This window comes from Oncorhynchus nerka, unplaced genomic scaffold (assembly GCF_034236695.1).
Source record: "Oncorhynchus nerka isolate Pitt River unplaced genomic scaffold, Oner_Uvic_2.0 unplaced_scaffold_40___fragment_2___debris, whole genome shotgun sequence".
Lineage (NCBI taxonomy): Eukaryota > Metazoa > Chordata > Actinopteri > Salmoniformes > Salmonidae > Oncorhynchus > Oncorhynchus nerka.
This window is the reverse complement of record NW_027040326.1, coordinates 1-22,294: the sequence shown is the minus strand read 5'-3', so window position 1 is coordinate 22,294 and position 22,294 is coordinate 1. Positions and strand designations below refer to the sequence as shown.

The 22,294-nt window shown below is 41.3% G+C and overlaps 1 protein-coding gene and 1 pseudogene across 1 annotated transcript; one reads left to right on the top strand and one right to left on the bottom strand.

The window, feature by feature from the left end:
- The first annotated feature begins 968 nt into the window (after positions 1 to 968).
- On the top strand, positions 969 to 14,690 carry LOC115124817 (zinc finger protein 512B-like). Its single transcript, XM_065016496.1, has 8 exons — positions 969 to 1,009; positions 2,242 to 2,350; positions 2,439 to 2,567; positions 2,752 to 2,912; positions 2,991 to 3,247; positions 10,564 to 10,635; positions 11,713 to 11,844; positions 12,109 to 14,690. The coding sequence occupies exons 1-8, from the start codon at positions 969 to 971 to the stop codon at positions 12,267 to 12,269; spliced, it is 1,062 nt and encodes a 353-aa protein (XP_064872568.1). The 3' UTR covers positions 12,270 to 14,690.
- A 730-nt stretch (positions 14,691 to 15,420) lies between these two features.
- Positions 15,421 to 16,356, bottom strand: LOC135570476 (piggyBac transposable element-derived protein 4-like; annotated as a pseudogene).
- Positions 16,357 to 22,294: the final 5,938 nt, after the last annotated feature.

Sequence of the window (22,294 nt, the reverse complement as noted above, 5' to 3'; positions counted from 1 at the left end):
AAAAGAGAAGGAATGAGAGGTAAAGAGAGTGTCGGGAGTGGGAAAAGAGAAGGAATGAGAGAGTGTCGGGAGTGGCAAAAGAGAAGGAGAGAGAAGGAATGAGAGGTAAAGAGAGTGTCGGGAGTGGGAAAAGAGAAGGAATGAGAGGTGAAGAGAGTGTCGGGAGTGGAAAAAGAGAAGGAGAGAGAAGGAATGAGAGTGTCGGGAGTGGGAAAAGACAAGGAATGAGAGGTAAAGAGAGAGTGTCGGGAGTGGGAAAAGAGAAGGAATCAGAGGTAAAGAGAGTGTCGGGAGTGGGATAAGAGAAGGAGAGAGAAGGAATGAGAGGTAAAGAGAGAGTGTCGGGAGAAGGAATGAGAGGTAAAGAGAGAGTGTCGGGAGTGGGAAAAGAGAAGGAATGAGAGGTAAAGAGAGATTGTCGGGAGTGGGATAAGAGAAGGAGAGAGAAGGAATGAGAGGTAAAGAGAGAGTGTCGGGAGTGGGAAAAGAAAGGAGAGAGAAGGAATGAGAGGTAAAGAGAGTGTCGGGAGTGGGAAAAGAGAAGGAATGAGAGGTAAAGAGAGAGTGTCGGGAGTGGGAAAAGAGAAGGAATGAGAGGTAAAGAGAGAGTGTCGGGAGTGGGATAAGAGAAGGAGAGAGAAGGAATGAGAGGTAAAGAGAGTGTCGGGAGTGGGATAAGAGAAGGAGAGAGAAGGAATGAGAGGTAAAGAGAAAGTGTCAGGAGTGGGAAAAGAGAAGGAATGAGAGGTAAAGAGAGTGTGTCGGGAGTGGGATAAGAGAAGGAGAGAGAAGGAATGAGAGGTAAAGAGAGAGTGTCGGGAGTGGGAAAAGAGAAGGAATGAGAGGTAAAGAGAGAGTGTCGGAGTGGGATAAGAGAAGGAGAGAGAAGGAATGAGAGAGTGTCGGGAGAAGGAATGAGAGGTAAAGAGAGAGTGTCGGGAGTGGGATAAGAGAAGGAGAGAGAAGGAATGAGAGAGTGTCGCGAGTGGGAAAAGAGAAGGAATGAGAGGTAAAGAGAGAGTGTCGGGAGTGGGATAAGAGAAGGAATGAGAGGTAAAGAGAGAGTGTCGGGAGTGGGATAAGAGAAGGAGAGAGAAGGAATGAGAGGTAAAGAGAGAGTGTCGGGAGTGGGAAAGGAGAGATGAGGAGAAAGTGGTGTTAGCGGTATATGTTGAGAGAGAGAATCCTCTGTGTGCTTTGTCATAGGTTGTGGTGATGTATAATGGATTTATTTGGCTCATCAAATGGCCTTTACACACACACTCACACGCTGTTGCACTCACACACTGACATGCATGTATACGCACACACACTCACACAGCTAAACAGTCTTAATCCTGCTGCCATAGCTGCACCTACACTGTTTATTGTATATTGACTTGTGGCTATTACTCTGTTGCTAAGTAGGTATTTTCCAAGCATGTGAAAATGAATCTGTGCCCCTGTGACCAAGACTATCAAGTAGGGCTGAGAATGGCCAGGGACGTTCAGAAGTTTGGGGTCACTTAGAAATGTCCTTGTTTATGAAAGAAAAGCTAATTTTTTGTCCATTAAAATAACATCAAATTGGTCAGAAATACAGTGTAGACATTGTTAATGTTGTAAATGACTATTGTAGCTGGAAACGGCAGATTTTTTATGGATTATCTACATCGGCGTACATAAGGCCCATTATCAACAACCATCACTCCCGTGTTCCAATGGCACGTAGTGTTAGCGAATCCAAGTTTATCATGTTAAAAGGCTAATTGATCATTAGAAAACCCGTTTTCAATTATGTTAGCACAGCTGAAAACTGTTGTCCTGATTAAAGAAGCAATAATCCTGGCCTTCTTTAGACTAGTTGAGAATCTGGAGCATCAGATTAGAGTGTTAGGCCAGAAAAGGCCAGAAACAAATAACTTTCTTCTGAAACTCATCAGTCAAACTGGCCCTAACCAGAATATAAAGAGGAGTGGGAGGTCCCAGTGCACAACTTAGTTATTTTTTATTTTATTGGACCAGAAAATGTGTTTTTCTTTCTAAAACAAGGACATTTCTAAGTGACCCCAATCTTCTGAACATGGATTGCAACTGGATCGATTTTCCACCAATCACTACTCTCAAGTGTTTTCCATCTATGCTTTGTTCTACAGTAATTGGTACAAAAACATACATTTTTCTGAGGGGGTGTTATCTTCTATGCCTGTGAAAGGAGGGAGCTGTGTGGGTTGTGAATTGAACCAATGATACAGTAAATAGTTATCTGACTAAACCCTGTTATCTCTCTCTCTCAGGTATACCCTGTAGTGAAAGAGGGGAGGGAAAGAAGAAGGGGAGTCCTGAAGAGCAGGAGCTCAGGAGTATCCCTGTAAGTATCTACTATCCCTTCCAATCCCTACTTCCTATGTAGGAGTGTGTGAAAGGCATGTGTACATCATCTATCTCCCTCTCTGCAGGCTAACATGATGGTCCAGTGGAAGGAGGAGTTTAAGAAGAGGTCCAGGGTAACGTGTCCTGGCTCAGGCTGCTGGTTAGAGTTCCCCAGCATCTACGGTCTCAAATACCACTACCAACGCTGCCAGGGGGTAAGACACCACATCATCTCTCTCCTCGCCCACATCGTCCCTCCTCATCCCCTCCGTCTTTTCCATCTGTCCCCCACTATCTCCGATATATTTATTTACACCTGTTGAATTAGATTTTGTACCTTAGATGTGTCAATATCTTTCTCTATTTGACCTCCTCCCTCTTTCTTCCTATGTCTCTCAGGTGACCCTAGCAGAGAGGTTGAGTCATGGCTGTCCGGACTGTAAGGCGGTGTTTGCCACTAAGGTCAGCCTCCAAAAGCACAAGCTGTGGAACCACCCCATCGAGACCAAGGCTGAGCCCAAACTACACAAGACCCCCGTGAAGGGGACCGCCAAGAAAAGGTGACATGATTTTCACCGCAAGACATACAGCTTACCTACATACGGATTAGATTGTACCATTGTGTCTTCTCTGTCCAGGCCTATGGAGAACACTCCACTGTTGCCTGTGTTCTTCAAAGTCAAAAAGACCCAGGAGGTGTCTAGTCCCTCCCAGAACGGGGAGTGTGCCCCCCAGAGGGGAGAGAGGAAACAGCACCCACACCTCCAGCACCCTCAGCAGCGGGCCTCCTCATCTGACACCTCCCCCAACACCCCGGGGGGCAGCGAGAGTGAAGATGAGGGGAGCAGTCTACTCCCACCATACCCCAATGAAGACCATGAGAGGACAAGGCACAGTAAGATTCAAATATGTTGACGAATTGGATCTTTTTTTTAGAGCCCGACCGATCTTATCAGCCAATATTAGCCTTCCACAGAAATATCAGTCTTTATTCCAAAGATATTATATATATATATATATAAGAAGCTAATAAACAAAGTCAACGATGGCCCAGAAAATATCAACTCTGCGTGGTCACTTTTCAGCATATTACAAATGTGCTTGTTACAGTGTCTACAAGAACTGGAGCACATGACTTGACAAGTTGTTTACAGTTTTTGACCAATCACAAAGGAAATAAAAATGTTATCACCTCACAGATCATCAGCTGAGTTCAAGTCTACTGCCTAGCCTAACTCTAGTGTGAAAGCTGAACAGTGTTGACAGAAATGGTTGAAACTATTTTAGTGGGGTTTGTGAGGGTGTAGGGTTTTCAGGCGCATGGGGGGTGGAAATGGGGGAAGGTATCGTGGAGGGTTATGATAGAGGAAATATTACTATGGGGGATTTACCAGTAAATGGGGGGCAAACACAGGAGAAGAAGTTTATAAGATGAATAAAAATGGAACCCCTGGGCTCCATTTCTGAAATAAAAGAAAATGATGTAATCAACTTTTGTTATTCCTTGATTTGTAATGCATTCTCACAATTATGTTTTATCATTTGGCCAAATGGTTGTTGGCGAGGAAAAATATGATTAGATTATTTCAATCAAATCATATTTTCCCTAGCCAACAACCTTTTAGCCTAATCTGTAAGAACATACAGTGGTTCCTCCTTTAAAAGTTGCATCATACTGCAGCACGGCTTGCGGGCTGCTGCAACATTTCTGTGGCACGTTATTTATTTGTCAGCCATTTTTTCTGTTGATGCGAGTTATTGCTAGTTTGACCACCAGAGGGCATCTTTGAAAAGCATTTGGTAGACTTCCATATTGGCATTACCAGAGAATTTAAATCCTTTTTTGTAATAAAATAGTATATGGGATTGATTTTAATAAATTTGGCTGAATTAATTTGATTAATATTATGGTGTTTCTATTCCGAGAATGGATGGATGTAATGGAAAATATGGCGCTGTACAACGTAACGGTCGGGAGTAGGCTACAGCATAAGAGGATTGGAGGATTCTAAATTAATATCTAAGGGGTATAACATTTCCACACCCTAATTGTAGTGTAGCCAAACTTTCAGTTGAACGTAATTGCTCTTTGCCTTCTCTACTTCTCTACCAGAAGTTAATGCTGTTGCTATGCAACCTCTTTCTAGCTAGTTAGCACAACAAATTACTACTTAGATATTTTCCGACTTTGGGTGTGCTCTTAAATTAAATATGTATTGGCTGAGCTCATAAGATAAGAGTAGGGCTGGGCGATATGGCCAAAACATTATATCACAGTATAAAAAAAAAAGTTGTGAGTAGTGAGTGATCCTAGGGTGCTTTATGAGTAGTGAGTGATCCGAGGGTGCTTTATGAGTAGTGAGTGATCCGAGGGTGCTTTATGAGTAGTGAGTGATCCGAGGGTGCTTTATGAGTAGTGAGTGATCTGAGGGTGCTTTGAGTAGTGAGTGATCTGAGGGTGCTTTGAGTAGTGAGTGATCTGAGGGTGCTTTGAGTAGTGAGTGATCTGAGGGTGCTTTATGAGTAGTGAGTGATCCGAGGGTGCATTATGAGTAGTGAGTGATCCTAGGGTGCTTCGTGAGTAGTGAGTGATCCTAGGGTGCTTCGTGAGTAGTGAGTGATCCTAGGGTGCTTTGTGAGTAGTGAGTGATCCTAGGGTGCTTTGTGAGTAGTGAGTGATCCTAGGGTGCTTTGTGAGTAGTGAGTGATCCTAGGGTGCTTTGTGAGTAGTGAGTGATCCTAGGGTGCTTTATGAGTAGTGAGTGATCCTAGGGTGCTTTATGAGTAGTGAGTGATCCTAGGGTGCTTTATGAGTAGTGAGTGATCCTAGGGTGCTTTATGAGTAGTGAGTGATCCTAGGGTGCTTTATGAGTAGTGAGTGATCCTAGGGTGCTTTATGAGTAGTGAGTGATCCTAGGGTCCGAGTAGTGAGTGATCATAGGGTGGCAACACACACATTCTAAGTGATTTCGCCATTTTAAGTATTTCTCCATTCGGATTGTTTTATACTGTTCAATTCAACTTCAACCAAAACAAATGTCAGCACTTTTATAATGTCTGCATTTCATGCACTCAATTGCAGAGGTGGAAAAAGTACCCACTTGTCATACTTGATTAAAAGTAAAGATACCTTAATAGAAAATGACTAGTAAAAGTAAAAGTAAAAGTTACCCAGTAAAAGAATACTTGTGTAAAAGTATTTGGTTTTAAATATACTTACGTATATCATAAAACAAAAGTAAATCATAAAACATACTTAAGTATCAAAAGTAGAAGTATAAATCATTTCAAATTCCTTATATTAAGCAAACCAAATGGCACCATTTAAAAAAAAAAATTTTTTACGGATAGCCAGGAGCACACTCCAACACGCAGACATAATTCACAAAATAAATATTTGTGTTTAGTGAGTCCTCCAGATCAGAGGCAGCAGATGACCAAGGATGTTCTCTTGACAAGTGCGTGAATTGGACCGTTTTTCTTTCCTGCTAAGCATTCAAAATGTAAAAAGTACAGTATTTTCATTAGAAATGTGGTGAAGTAAAAATAAAAGTTGTCAACAATAAAAATAGTAAAGTACAGGTAACAAAAAAAATACTGAAGTAGTACTTGAAAGCACTTTACACCACTGCTCATTTGAGAACTTCCACACTGCCACGTAGGGCTGGACGATGTGGGCAAATAATCTAGGACTTTTAACAAAATGTTGCCATTGCGATTTGACTTGCGAATTTGAGCAAAACTGTTGGAATCATGGAAATAATATAACTATTCTACTTCAATATTTAGAATATAATAGTGGGAACTTTAAATACAGTGTTTGACATGACAACTAATTAAAATGCCAGGGAGAAGATATTGTGACAGGGTAGGAACTAAAGTGTTGATATGTGTTTCCTAGTAGACCCTATAAGCTTTGGCTACGTTGCGTGTTTTCTCTTAGCTACTTCATGTAGCTAACATAGTCTTGCTTTGCATATTCCTCTTTGATTTAGAATATACTGTTGCACAAACAACATGCTGATTTAGGTCTACACCATCACTGGTATTATCAGGCTGTATTAGCTAACTATGTTTGCTCTTACTCAGTACATTTATTAGCTAGCTAGCTATTTATTAGCATTATCGGCTAACAATTAGCGTATCACAAGATTTAGGGCAACTTGCTAAGAAAAGACAAAATAGCTGTTTGCTGATGTGAGAAACACAAACTACTAGTGTCATTACAGAACGCTAGTGGATTTATATTAAGAAGCAACGTGGAAACATCATTGTTGTCATCAACATTGTTGCATGTGCTGCATTGCCCATGCAGACTGAATGCAAGTGTCTCCTGGTTGAGTAACGTCAAATGCGCTTCTTGAGTGACAGGGGGTGGGACTAAGTCTGTGTGGAAAGCGGCATAGAGAGAGAGAGCGGAGAGAGATGACTCAAGTAGTGAAGTAAACTATAAAAATTGACATTACACACACCGTTAATAAACCAAACATTCAAATACCAGTATAGAAGGTAAAGTAAAAACCCAAACCGGTCCCTGCATCAATACCACTAATATCACTAGCCACTTTAAACAATGCTACCTTATATAATGTTACTTACCCTACATTATTCATCTCATATGCATATGTATATACTGTACTCTAGATCATCGACTGCATTCTTATGTCACTAGCCACTTTAACTATGCCACTTTGTTTACTTTGTCTACATACTCATCTCATATGTATATACTGTACTCGATACCATCTACTGTATGCTGCTCTGTACCATCACTCATTCATATATCCTTATGTACATATTCCTTATCCCCTTACACTGTGTATAAGACAGTAGTTTTGGAATTGTTAGTTAGATTTCTTGTTGGTTATCACTGCATTGTCGGAACTAGAAGCACAAGCATTTCGCTACACTCGCATTAACATCTGCTAACCATGTGTATGTGACAAATAAAATTTGATTTGATTTGATTTACCGGTATATCATAAAATACGGTAAAACACCCAGCCGTAATTCAGAGCGTTGTCAGTTTTTAAATTCAGACCGTTTCGCTCTCGAAGCGCACACTAGACGTTCGGGCTGAGGAGTAGGGTTGATTTGAACGTTCTGGCCTTACAACTGCAGTCAAGCACCCAATCTAGTGTTGGCTAGCTTGCTAGATACTTCCAGACACAAATGAGACCACTCTGACCATTTTACTCACCCTAGCAGAGCAGGTTAGGCAGTTTTCGTGTTAACCAGAGCGTTGGTGACTGTGCTGCTGGAAACAATTTAATTACATGTTTTTGCCGACATTTACTGACACAGGTCATATTCAACAGGTGTTGAGTGCTGGTAAATTCATTATTCTGTGCTCTGGTACACTCAGCCTAGAATGCTCTGAAATCGGAGTAGATAGCCAGAGCGAATTTACGAAAGTGCTCAAATGTCCATTGAGAACGCACAACGAGTATACCATTTAGCTAAGCTAAGAATGATGGGAATTATCAAGTCAATAAACGTTGGGTAGTTAGCCTATAGTTAATATACTGGCAAGTTTGATATATAATTATTAACGTTAGGTAGGTAGCTAACATACCGGTACATAAAAAATCAACAACAACAAAAAATCCAATGTTATTTGTCACAAACACATGATTAGCAGATGTTAATGCGAGTGTAGCGAAATGCTTGTGCCTCTAGTTCCAACAATGCAGTACTAACCAACGAGTAATCTAACCTAACAATTCCAAAACTACTACCTTATACACACAAGTGTAAAGGGATGAAGAATACAGTGGGGGGGAAAAGTATTTAGTCAACCACCAATTGTGCAAGTTCTCCCACTTAAAAAGATGAGAGAGGCCTGTAATTTTCTTCATAGGTACACTTCAACTATGACAGACAAAATGAGAAAATATGAATTTATTTGCAAATTATGGTGGAAAATAAGTATTTGGTCAATAACAAAAGTTTATCTCAATACTTTGTTATATACCCTTTGTTGGCAATGACAGCGGTCAAACGTTTTCTGTAAGTCTTCACAAGGTTTTCACACACTGTTGCTGGTATTTTGGCCCATTCCTCCATGCAGATCTCCTCGAGAGCAATGAAGTTTTGGGGCTGTTGCTGGGCAACACGGACTTTCAAATCCCTCCAAAGATTTTCTATGGGGTTGAGATCTGGAGACTGGCTAGGCCACTCCAGGACATTGAAATGCCTCTTACGAAGCCACTCCTTCGTTGCCCGGGTGGTGTGTTTGGGATCATTGTCATGTTGAAAGACCCAGCCATGTTTCATCTTCGATCGTTTTTCAACCAGTCCACAAATTTCTTGTTGATTAACAAACTATAGTTTTGGCAAGTCTGTTAGGACATCTACTTTGTGCATGACACAAGTAATTTTTCCAACAATTGTTTACAGACAGATTATTTAACTTATAATTCACTGCATCACAATTCCAGTGGGTCAGAAGTTTTACATATGTGTATGTAAACTTCTGACCCACTGGAATTGAGATACAGTGAATTATAAGTTAAATAATCTGTCTGTAAACAATTGTTGAAAAAATAATTGTGTCATGCACAAAGTAGATTGACTGTGCCTTTAAACAGCTTGGAAAATTCCAGAAATGATGTCATGGCTTTAGAAGCTTCTGATAGGCTAATTAAAATATTTTGAGTCAACTGGAGGTGTACCTGTGGATGTATTTCAAGGCCTACCATCAAACTCAGTGCCTCTGCTTGACATCATGGGAAAATAAACAGAAGTCAGTAAAGACTTGGGAGCAATTTCAAAACACCTGAAGGTGCCACATTCATCTGTACAAACAATAGTACGCAAGTATAAACACCATGGGAACACGCAGCCGTCATACCGCTCAGGAAGGAGACACGTTCTGTCTCCTAGAGATGTTGTGAACATATTGGAGGAAACAGGTACGAAAGTAACTATATCCACAGATAAACGAGTCCTATAATCGACAAAACCTGAAAGGCCGCTCAGCAAGAAGAAGCCACTGCTCCAGAACCACTATAAAAAAGCCAGACTACGGTTTGCAACTGCACATGGGGACAAAGATCGTACTTTTTGGAGAAATGTCCTCTGGTCTGATGAAACAAAAATATAACTGTTTGGCTATAATGACCATTGTTATGTTTGGAGGAAAAAGGGGGAGGCTTGCAAGTCGAAGAACACCATCCCAACTGTGAAGCATGGGGGTGGCAGCATCATGTTGTGGGGGTGCTTTGCTGCAGGAGGGACTGGTGCACTTCACAAAATAGACGGCATCATGAGGTAGAAAAATGATGTGGATATATTGAAGCAACATCTCAAGACATCAGTTAAGTTAAAGCTTGGTCGCAAATGGTCTTTCAAATGGACAATGACCCCAAGTATACTTCCAAAGTTGTGGCAAAGTGGCTTAAGGACAACAATGTCAATGTATTGGATTGGCCATCACAAAGCCCTGACCTCAATCCTATAGAACATTTGTGGGCAGATCCTAACTGACCTAAAACAGGGAATATTTACTAGGATTAAATGTCAGGAATTGTGAAAAACTGAGTATTTGGCTAAGGTGTATGTAAACTTCCAACTTCAACTGTAGATAATAATTACAATTATCAATAATACTTTAGATACTCACTACTACTATACGAAGGAAGATTTATAAAGCCTTATATGAAGTAGACATTGCGTTATTGATACAATGAGGGGTGTAGAGATAAGCGTACAAATGCAACAATCAGATTCTAGAACAGCAGCATAGAATTATCGTACCGTGTGCAAAAATAACTCACGCTGTATGGGCCGTTATTAATACTTACTCATCAAAAGGTTAACGTTAGCTGGCTAGCTAGCTCTATCTATCTAGCCAGCAAGGTAGTTCGCCTAGTTAGCTAGCATTATGTGCTACTTAAGTCCAAACACTGGACTGGCACCAAAGTGAACACTTATCCTTGATACAAAAAGAATGCCGTTACTGTCTGGCATATCCGCGGGAAGTAGCACCCCCTGATAAATCACAATTAAAAAATATTTATACCTGAATAAAAATATTATGACCCTAGCAAAAAACTTGTCCGCCTCCCTAAAATCGCTATCTGACTCAAAAATCCCATATTGGTCGGGTTCTAGTTTTTGTTGCATTGTGAGGGTGAAGTTAGAAGTTAAGTGGACATGGGGGCCCATGTGTTTGACCGTTTATTGCTCTCTGTTCTCCTCTTGAGCCAGGACGGAAGCAGAAAACTCCTAAGAAGTTCACTGGAGAGCAACCCTCTATCTCGGGGACGTTCGGACTGAAAGGTAGACCCTCAGCTTATCTCTTCTCATAGCTTCTCTCACTCATGCTTGAAGTAGAGTTAGGGGGAACTCACTCACCAGACCACTACTGGGTCATTTTGGTTGACTACACTCTTAGATAAAGAGGTGCGATTGATAACCGCAAATGGGTTCTTTGACTGTCCCCATAGGAGAACCCTTTGAAGAACCCTTTTTGGTTCTAGGTAAAAACCCTTTTTGGTTCCACGTAGAACTCTTTCCACATTGGGTTCTACATGGAACCCAAAATAGTTCTTCCTGGATCCAAAAAGGGTTATCCTATGGGGACAGCCAACAACCTTTTGGAACCCTTTTTTTCAAAGAGTGTAGGCATCTGAGAGTCCCCCATCCACTTTGTTTGTCTTAGTGGTAGTGGCCCCTCTCTCTCTGTTAATGTGTTTGAACTGTCGAGGTATTCATATCACGACTCAGTGAGTCTGTCTCATACTCTCCTTCTGACACATTTTCTATCTTAACACCACTTTTCTCTAAGCTCAGTGACTCACACAGCACTGCACATGACATGACTCTCTTTCTATATGTTTCTCATAGCCTCATCTCTCGTTACAACTCTCTCCCTCTTGTTCATTTTTATTGTTCATGAATCAGCATTTCTCCTTATGTACTCCTCTTAGTCAGCATCATCCTCTCTCTCTTTCCCTCCCTCCCTCTATCATTTTACATCCACACCCATGAAATGCAGCTGATAAATAAAGGGTATTACTCTGTCATTGTCCTGGTGTCATACTGGTGTCATACTGCTCAGCCTTAATCTCTCCAGTTCCAGCTTCTATTGAACTTTAACTCTGACTGTAAATGTCATGAGCTCTGATGACCTTTTTCACGTCACTGAACCTAACCCATGCACATATGCACTCATATACACACTACTGGGGGCAAATGGAATGGCATCAGAAACATTGAAACTATGGAAACCATGTGTTTGATGTTGTTGATACCTTTCCACCTATTCTTCTCCAGCCATTACCACGTGCCCGTCCACCCCAATTAAGGTCCCACCAACATCCTTTGGTACACAGTCACACACTCCGTATGTTCCAGGTATGAACAAGGTAGAGGAGAAGTTGAAGGCTGGTCGTGTGAAGAGATTAGAGGGGGGTCTGGTCAGCGAGGAGCCCCAGAGGAAGCACCCTGGTCCAGCCTCCAGGAGAGACCTACCACCCCTCACCTCTGGTACTAATATGTCTGTTCTGGACTACTTGTGAATTCATGTTTTTTGACAAGACAAATTCCATCTCCCAAATTATTCCCTGGTACACACGTGAGACCACTTTGTGTGATACATTTTCACAATATAAAGTATTGATCGATTGGATGATTTTTTGGTTGATTGTAGGCCGTCATTGTAAATAAGAATTTGTTCTTAACTGACTTGCCTGGTTAAATAGAGGTCACATTGATTGGTTGATTTATTGATATATCCTCCTGGTACTCCAGCAGAGGCCCAGTGGCAGCATGCCATCTCAGAGCGGGGGGAGGTGCTCTGTCCTACCTGCTCCATTATCACCAGAAAGACCGTCTCGGGCCTCAAGAAGCACATGGAGATCTGCCGAAAGGTGAGTCAATCAAAACAGAGGGTGTTTGGACCAGCAATCTAAATACATCTAAATAGTACCAATCTTTCCCTTTCATTTGAGATTACAGCCTATATATTTATCTTACTGCTTGTAGCAGGATCCACACAATATACTGTCTCTGTTCAACTTCTGAAGTATGAATACATTTGACAGAGTTTGATTTGGGGTGAACTGTCTTTAGCCTCCCTCTTCACCATGTGTATCCACTCTAGACAAAGTGCCACATCTGGCTTTGCTTCCTCTATTTAAAGGATTGTGTTTCACACTCACTGTTGAAACTCTTAAACCCCAATATATCAGTTGACACTTGCCCTAAATAATAATCATTTTCTGTATAATATTATACTTAGTACTATGCCACATCTGTTCTTGATTCTAGCCCACTCAAACAATTGTGCTGAATAAAAAAACGGACTTGCCCTCTGAGTCAATATCAGTTGGCATATGTTTTTATAGCAACATCAAGATCAGGGGTGTCAAACTCTTTCCATGAAGGGCCGAGTGTATGCTGTTATTTCCTTTCAATTAAGACCTAGAAACTCAGGTTCCTAACTAATCAATGACCTGAATCGATCAATAAAGTACAAGGGAGGTGTGAACCTGCAGACACTCGGCCCTTGATGGAGATATTACTGTACCGTATATGTTGCTGTGTATAAGAACAATATATAATGTTTTGATGGTTTATGTTTCATTCCAAAATGTTATATACAATTTGTTTCATCTGATATTTGCATTTCTTCATCTGAAATGAATGTTCATGGGTCCCTTTATACAGTTGAAGTCGGAAGTTTACATACACTTAGGTTGGAGTCATTAAAACTCGTTTTTCAACCACTCCACAAGTTTCTTGTTAACAAACTATAGTTTTGGCAAGTCGGTTAGGACATCTACTTTGTGCATGACACAAGTCATTTTTCCAACAATTATTTGCAGACAGATTATTTAACTTATTTTTCACTGTATCACAATTCCAGTGGGTCAGAAGTTTACATACACTAAGTTGACTGTGCCTTTAAACAGCTTGGAAAATTCCAGAAAATGATGTCATGGCTTTACAAGCTTCTGATAGGCTAATTAAAATCATTTGAGTCAATTGGAGGTGTACCTGTGGATATATTTCAAGGCCTACCTTCAAACTCAGTGCCTCTTTGCTTGACATCATGGGAAATCAACAGAAATCAGCAAAGACCTCTGAATTTTTTTTGTAGACCTCCACAAATCTGGTTAATCTTTGGGAGCAATTTCCAAACGCCTGAAGGTACCACGTTCCATCTGTACAAACAATAGTACGCAAGTATAAACACCATGAGACTCAGGAAGGAGACGCTTTCTGTCTCTTAGAGATGAACGTACTTTGGTGTGAAAAGGTGCAAATCAATCCCAGAACAGCAGCAAAGGACCTTGTGAAGATGCTTGAGGAAACCGGTACAAAGGTATCTATATCAAACGTAAAACGAGTCCTGTATCGCCTTAACCTGAAAGGCTGCTCAGCAAGGAAGAAGCCACTGCTCCAAAACCTCCATAAAAAAGTCAGACTATGGTTTGCAACTACTCATGGGAACAAAGATCGTACTTTTTGGAGAAATGTCCTCTGGTTCGATAAAGACCGTTATATTTGGAGGAAAAATGGGGAGGCTTGCAAGCCGAATAACACCGTCCCAAACATGAAGCAAGGGGGTGGCAGCATCATGTTGTGGGGGTGCTTTGCTGCAGGTGGGACTGGTGCACTTCACAAATAGACGGCATCATGAGGGAGGAAAATTATGTAGATATATTGAAGCAACATCTCAAGACATCAGTCAGGAAGTTAAATCTGGTCGCAAATGGGTCTTCCAAATGGACAATGACCCCAAGCATACTTCCAAAGTTGTGGCAAAATGGCTTAAGGACAACAAAGTCAAGGTATTCGAGTGACAAAGCCCTGACCTCAAATCCTATAGTACATTTGTGGGCAGAACTGAAAAAGTGTGTGTGAGCAAGGCCTACAAACCTGACTCAGTTACACCAGCTCTGTCAGGAGGAATGGACCAAAATTCACCCAACTAATTGTGGGAAGCTTATGGAAGGCTACTCAAAACATTTGACCCTTGTTCAACAATTTAAAGGCAATGCTACCAAATACTAATTGAGTGTATGTAAACTTCTGACCCACTGGGAATGTGATGAAAGAAATAAAAGCTGAAATATATCATTCTCTCTGCTATTATTCTGACATGTCACATTCTTAAAATAAAGTGGTGATCCTAACTGACCTAAAACAGTGAATTTGTACTGGGATTAAATGTCAGGAATTGTGAGAAACTGAGTTTAAATGTATTTGGCTAAGGTGTATGTAAACTTGTGTATGAATTATGGTTGTACTTTTAAAACATTTACTTTCGAGGTGCTTTAAAGGGAAGCATTCTACAAGGTAATTTAAATAAAACAAAACTATCTGTACAAACCCCACATATATGAACCGTTTTTTTTTCTCCATACAAACATTTCCTCTTTGAACATTTAGATTTTGGATGCTATGATTTTGTTGCTAATGTGGGTCTAGGTACCTCCATTGAAATTGCCATGGTAACAACACTAGCTGCAGCATCATTAGCTGGACAGAATGATTTTGAACTTTGATTTAGCCCTTGTGTAGTCTTAACATTCTGTATTACTTCCCTTGTCCTCAGGGTAAAAAATTACCCGCTGTCAGTAAACCACAAAAATATAGCAGCTTAATTGAATTTTAAACCCCAAATCTGTTTTTCATGAAGAAACCTGTCATTTTTCACAGACCTTGTGAATATCTGGATTTTCCCTCTTCACAATGCAGAAAGACTGCATATAATGTGTGGACACCACTCATTTTTATTATAACACACCTGGCATAATTATTTTCTTTACTAATGTAGAGGTTTATTATTATTATAGCTAAAGGTACTGCATAAGTGTCAACATTTTTTTTGTTGCAAGAGATAGCACTTGTATAGCAAAAAATGTGCAGAAAGTAGTTTTGAATGCATTTTATTGAAGGGAAACAATAAGTCTTGAACTTTTTGGCAACATAGTGATATATTCTTATATATTGTACAATGAGGAATTCAACTACAAAATGCTAGTCTTCTCCCATTGTTTTAACAATTGCCCCCACCCACAAGGTGTATAAACAACAACAACAACAATAAAAAATTAAAAAAATAAGATAATAGATAACTCAATCAACTCTAATTAGAACATGTAAGACAGTATGCAAATGTATTTTGCAGATGTATTTGTTTTACAGTCCTTCTTTGGGGTGCAGAATTGGCATCTCCTCCTCTTGCCTACCCCAGCTTGCAGCCTCCGGTGGATAAGGACAAGATTCAGCCCCCTGAACAGCTTTCACAAGCGCTGCAGAGGCTGCTGTGTGGGGGAGGCACTCCCTTCTTTGAATGTGTGGGGTTATAAGTGCCTTTTCCAGCTGCTCCAGGAACACCCTCTTCTTGTTCCGCTTATCAGGCATCCAGGTAGGGTTGATCTTGTTCCATATCACTAAGGCATTGTATGAGGACACATCAATGATGTAATAGAAGATGACCAGGGGCCAGCGGGAAGTCATCCTCCTGCAACTGTAAGTTCCAATCACCTTGTCCAGGTTGTCCACACCTCCTTTGTTGTGGTTGTAGTCCAGGATGATGGCTGGCTTCCTGTCCTCACGATCACTGATCTCAGCCGTTTTGTGCAGTGTGCTCAGGAGGACCACATTCTTTCACATTCTGGGGGTGAAGGCAAACTTTGATGAGAAGGTCCTCCTTGTTGCGGGGAGTGCAGGGGGAGCTCAGGCTTGTTCTTTCTATCTGTGCCAACCATGGTGATATTCCTCTTCAGGAGCTGCTGGCTGAGGTCATTAGAGGTGAAGAAATTGTCACGTGACATTTTGCCCCCTCAGTCCATCTGTCACATCAAGCACAACCCGCATCCCCTGGTTCTTCTCTGGGCCTCCACTGGTCGGCTTCCCTGTGTAGACTTGGATCTTCCAGGCGTATCTGGATTGTGCATCACAGGCCACCCATATCATGATGCCATACTTTGCTGGCTTGCAGGGGATATACTGCCGGAAAGGACAGCGACCTTTCGACAAAAGAGATTACTATCAGTAATTAGTTTCAGAGTCACATAAATCAATGATTTTACAGCAATATATAATACAATGAACAGTGAAAATGGTAAATTTACAGATATGAAAATAAAAATGTATTTCAGAATGGAACTAGTTGCTTATCCACTGTTACTTCAGGCCCAGGGTTGTAGAGGTATGGCAGACACTCCACCCACTTCTCCCAGACCTCTCTTATGGACTCTGAATGGAACCAGTTGCTCATCCACTGTTACTTCAGGCCCGGGGTTCTAGAGGTATGGCAGACACTCCACCCACTTCTCCCAGACCTCTCTTATGGCCGCCAGTTTGTCTCTCACACATCTTGCAGGTCTTGACTCACCGTTATCAAATCGTGGCAATATTGAGAAAGTGTGAAAGACTTTCAGTGGCATCGTGGCATGGAAAATCACCCTTCCACTCTCTGCATCCCAGAGACTACATGTAGCCTCGCCTCGGGACCTATACACACCCGCTAATATTAGCAGCCCTATGTAGGCACGCAGGTCACTCTCATCCATCCTTTTCCAGTTGTCTCCATGTTTACGGAAACCCTGCAAATGTGTCATCTCCAGGACGATTTTTTCGATGGCCGGTGGGATGAACATGTAGAATGTTGAGGTGATGTCCTGGGCAACTGCATGTCTTGTGGGCCCTGGGGTCATCCTTATGACATTTTTATGCTGCCTTCCTGCCCTGGTTGTCACATGGTGACAAGGACCATGTTATTTGACTATTTTTGTGCAAAAATGTCTCTCCTTCAGCTTGGGGGATTTCTTTTTATCTGAGAATGATGCTTTGTGCTCTGGGTTGTATTCTTCCCTATCGTCTTCTTCAGATACCTCCTCCTCTTCTAAATCATTGTTTCCTTATTCCACCTGGACATCTGAAAAAATCAGATCTCTGACCTGTTGGGCATTGAAACATGCACTCATGGCTTCAGCAAATAGGGAACTGGGAGGACTGTCATCTGCACCACCTTTATACCCTCGGACTGCATTCTCCATTAGTAGACAATGCTTTCAAGAAATTATTGTTTTTATTTTTTCTGTGAACTTGAGTCATGAGTCACCCTAAAGACAGTCTTTGTACCCTGGTGGTGTACTGTACAGCTTCCATGGAAATATGAACAAAGGCTTTCACTTTTTCTAATGTTGGGGTCACTCTAGGAAAAGTAATCCAATTTCAAGTAGAAAACATATCATTATCATATCATATCATTTCTCTGCTGTTAAACATAGTGGGAGTCATTTTTGACCCTTAAGACAACACAAGGGTTAAGATTGCAGTAAAGGGAGTGTAAGCTCTCAAAAATATTAATCAAAATTACCATGAAACGTTCTCAAGCCGCCATAGTGGTGCCCTAAAGTGGCTAACTACTATTTAGTCTAAATTACACTATAGTGCCTGGAAATACGATAAACATTGCTAAAGTAGTCAAATATCTAGTAGGGAAACTTTGCCAGCATTACCATGTCATCAAATTTGTTTTAGACAGATGGTAATGTTGTCATTAGCTAGCAAAGTTTGTCAAAAATAGCTAGAAATGCACATGTTAGCTAGCTAAAATCCAGTGCCTCCCCCAAAAAAATCTTAGCTAGCTAGCTTATACTACATCTAAACTGAATTTGGCAACATCAAAATGACAAAAGGTTTTCCTACTAATTATTTGCCTCCTGTTGAATGTCATCATATTTCAAAGATACTTTAATGCACTTTTGATTAAATCTTCATCAGTGCTCTTTGACAATGCATTGAGTAGAATGCTAAGTCGGGCATCAGTCCAAAACGAACATTCAAAGCAATATTGTGACGAAACACGCAACCCATGAATAGGCTTAAGCCTATTAGCTGGCTCTTGTCTGTGGATGGGTGGATCCATATTGCTGTTGAATACCGGTGAGCAGACTTCCCGACCAAGCTTCTTCCCGTTTCCAGAGCAAAATTATGCCACAGTAATGCAAAAATAAAAAAATATGCATTGCAAAAACTGCATAAACCGGACGTATCAACTCTCTGGCTTCAATCATACATTAGACCAGAGTCAATGTAAAGTCAAATCAAAATCAAATCACATTTATTTATATATCCCTTCATACATCAGCTGATATCTCATAGTGCTGTACAGAAACCCAGCCTAAAACCCCAAACAGCAAGCAATGCAGGTGTAGAAGCACGGTGGCTAGGAAAAACTCCCTAGAAAGGCCAAAACCTAGAGAGGAACCAGGCTATGTGGGGTGGCCAGTCCTCTTCTAGCTGTGCCGGGTGGAGATGTTCAAATGTTCATAAATGACCAGCATGGTCAAATATTAATAATCACAGGCAGAACAGTTGAAACTGGAGCAGCAGCACGGCCAGGTGGACTGGGGACAGCAAGGAGTCATCATGTCAGGTAGTCCTGAGGCATGGTCCGAGGGCTCAGGTCCTCCGAGAGAGAGAAAGAGAAAATTAGAGAGAACATACTTAAATTCACACAGGACACCGGATAGGACAGGAGAAGTACTCCAGATATTATTATTTAACCTCATAGTCCACCAATACCGTATGCGGGTTCGTGACTAGGGCTCAAGCTCATTAGCATAACGCACAATGCGAAAAAATATTCCTAAAAATATTTAACCTCCACACATTAACAAGTAAAATAGCTCAAATGAAAGATAAACAAGTTGTTTATCTACCCAGCAAGTCAGATTTCTAAAATGTTTTACGGCGAAAACATAGCACATATTTATATTAGATCACCACCGAAATAAAAGGCAAGCGGCGGCCATTTTGTCCCAGAAAAAATCAAATTTAAAAGTAGGATTAAAAAATAAATAATTCACTAACCTTTTGAAAATCTTCATCAGATGACAGTAATATTACATGTTAGTTACACAGTACATTTAATTTTTTTTCAATAATATGCTATATAATATCCATAAATCTCAGTTGACAACATTTTAAAAAAAAAACATGCTACTCAAATGTCAGGAGAAATGATGATTGCTCCGACAGATAACGTCAGATAACAAGCAATAAACATGACTAAATATACATGTTCTACATATAGTTACAAAGATACACTTCTTCTTAATGCAACCGCTGTATTACATTTATTTTTAACGTTACAGACATCGTTCACTTGGCTATACTAGGAGTCGGCGCTCCGATATTAGCAGTACGTTTGGAGTCCACAGAAACCCAAAATAACCACATAAATATTCCCTTACCTTTGATGTTCTTCCATCAGAAGAAGTAGAAAGAGTCATACTTACTAAATACATTGTTTGGTTTCACGTTGTGTGTCCCTGTATTAGCATATGCTAACAGCTTCAGCTGGAATGCATCAAAAATGACTTCTGGTCCAGCACTCTGCGCATTAAAACTTCCAATTTACATATTATATGTCGATTAAACTGGTCAAACGATGTGCAAAATCGAGCTTTATGATGTTTTTAGCATGTAGAACAAAGGACAGCGCTAACAGACAAACCGGCTTCGAATGCTGCATGTTGGAAAAAGACGTACTCCAAATCGGCCGCGCGCAATAGAGTGCCCGGTTTTGAGAGGGACACGCGGAATTTCGCGCGCCAAAGGTGCAGGGCTCGTGCGATTCTCACAGTGAACGCGCCATTTGAAAGCAGACATCGCGCTGAACTGATAGAGACTGTTCCTGGATCCGTAGCTGCTTGGGAGGGTGTTGGCGATGACGTCAAAGTAGACCCAACTTTTCCATTGTTGACAGAGTGTTTGGGAGAATGGCTCTCCTGAGACTTCTGCTTTACATACAGACATAATTTAAACGGTTTTAGAAACTTTAGAGTGTTTTCAATTCAATAATAATTTTATATGCATATATTAGCAATTTTTGGGTAAAAATATTTTCAGTTTACTATGGGTACGCACTTTCTCCAACAGGGGCAGTATAGAGCAGGAGTTCTAAGAGGTAAAAAAAATAATGATAATAATTTCACCTTTATTTAACCAGGTAGGTAAGTTGAGAACAAGTTCTCATTTACAATTGCGACCTGGCCAAGTTAAAGCAAAGCAGTTCGACACATACAGCGACACAGAGTTACACGGGAGGTAAAGGCAAAAAAAGGCCATGGTGGCAAAGTAAATACAACATAGCAAGTAAAACACTGGAATGGTAGATTTGCAGTGGAAGAATGTGCAAAGTAGAAATAAAAATAATGGGGTGCAAAGGAGCAAAATAAATAAATAAATACAATGGGGAAAGAGGTAGTTGTTTGGGCTAAATTATAGGTGGGCTATGTACAGGTGCAGCAATCTGACAGTTGGTGCTCAAAGCTAGTGAGGGAGATAAGTGTTTCCAGTTTCAGAGATCTTTGTTGTTCGTTCCAGTCATTGGCAGCAGAGAACTGGAAGGAGAGGCGGACAAAGAAAGAATTGGTTTTGGGGGTGACTAGAGAGATATACCTGCTGGAGCGTGTGCTACAGGTGAGAGATGCTATGGTGACCAGCGAGCTGAGATAAGGGGGGACTTTACCTAGCAGGGTCTTGTAGATGACATGGAGCCAGTGGGTTTGGCGACAAGTATGAAGCGAGGGCCAGCCAACGAGAGCGTACATGTCGCAATGGTGGGTAGTATATGGGACTTTGGTGACACAATGGATTGCACTGTGATAGACTGCATCCAATTTGTTGAGTAGGGTATTGGAGTCTATCCTGTAAATGACATCGCCGAAGTCGAGGATTGGTAGGATGGTCAGTTTTACAAGGGTATGTTTGGCAGCATGAGTGAAGGATGCTTTGTTGCAAAATAGGAAGCCAATTCTAGATTTAACTGGATTGGAGATGTTTCATGTGGGTCTGGAAGGAGAGTTTACAGTCTAACCAGACACCTAGGTATTTGTAGTTGTCCACGTATTCTAAGTCAGAGCCGTCCAGATTAGTGATGTTGGACAGGCGGGCAGTTGCAGGCAGCGATCGGTTGAAGAGCATGCATTTAGTTTTACTTGTATTTAAGAGCAATTGGAGGCCACGGAAGGAGAGTTGTATGGCATTGAAGCTTGCCTGGAGGGTTGTTAATTAACACATTGTCCAAAGAAGGACCAGAAGTATACAGAATGGTGTCGTCTGCGTAGAGGTGGATCAGAGACTCACCAGCAGCAAGAGCGACATCATTGATGTATACAGAGAAGAGAGTCGGTCCAAGAATTGAACCCTGTGGCACCCCCATAGAGACTGCCAGAGGTCCGACAGCAGACCCTCCGATTTGACACACTGAACTCTCAGAGAAGTAGTTGGTGAACCAGGCGAGGCAATCATTTGAGAAACCAAGGCTGTCGAGTCTGCCGATGAGGATGTGGTGACAGAGTCGAAAGCCTTGGCCAGATCAATGAATACGGCTGCACAGTAATACAGTTTCTTATCGATGGCGGTTAAGATATCGTTTAGGACCTTGAGTGTGGCTGAGGTGCACCCATGACCAGCTCTGAAACCAGATTGCATAGCAGAGAAGGTATGGTGAGATTCGAAATGGTCGGTAATCTGTTTGTTGACTTGGCTTTCGAAGACCTTAGAAAGGCAGGGTAGGATAGATATAGGTCTATAGCAGTTTGGGTCAAGAGTGTCCCCCCCTTTGAAGAGGGGGATGACCGCAGCTGCTTTCCAATCTTTGGGAATCTCAGATGACACGAAACAGAGGTTGAACAGGCTAGTAATAGGGGTAGCAACAATTTCGGCAGATCATTTTAGAAAGAAAGGGTCCAGATTGTCTAGCCTGGCTGATTTGTAGGGGTCCAGATTTTGCAGCTCTTTCAGAACATCAGCTGACTGGATTTGGGAGAAGGAGAAATGGGGAAGGCTTGGGCGAGTTGCTTTTGGGGGTGCAGTGCTGTTGACCGGGGTAGGAGTAGCCAGGTGGAAAGCATGGCCAGCCGTAGAAAAATGCTTTTTGAAAATCTCAATTATGGTTGATTTA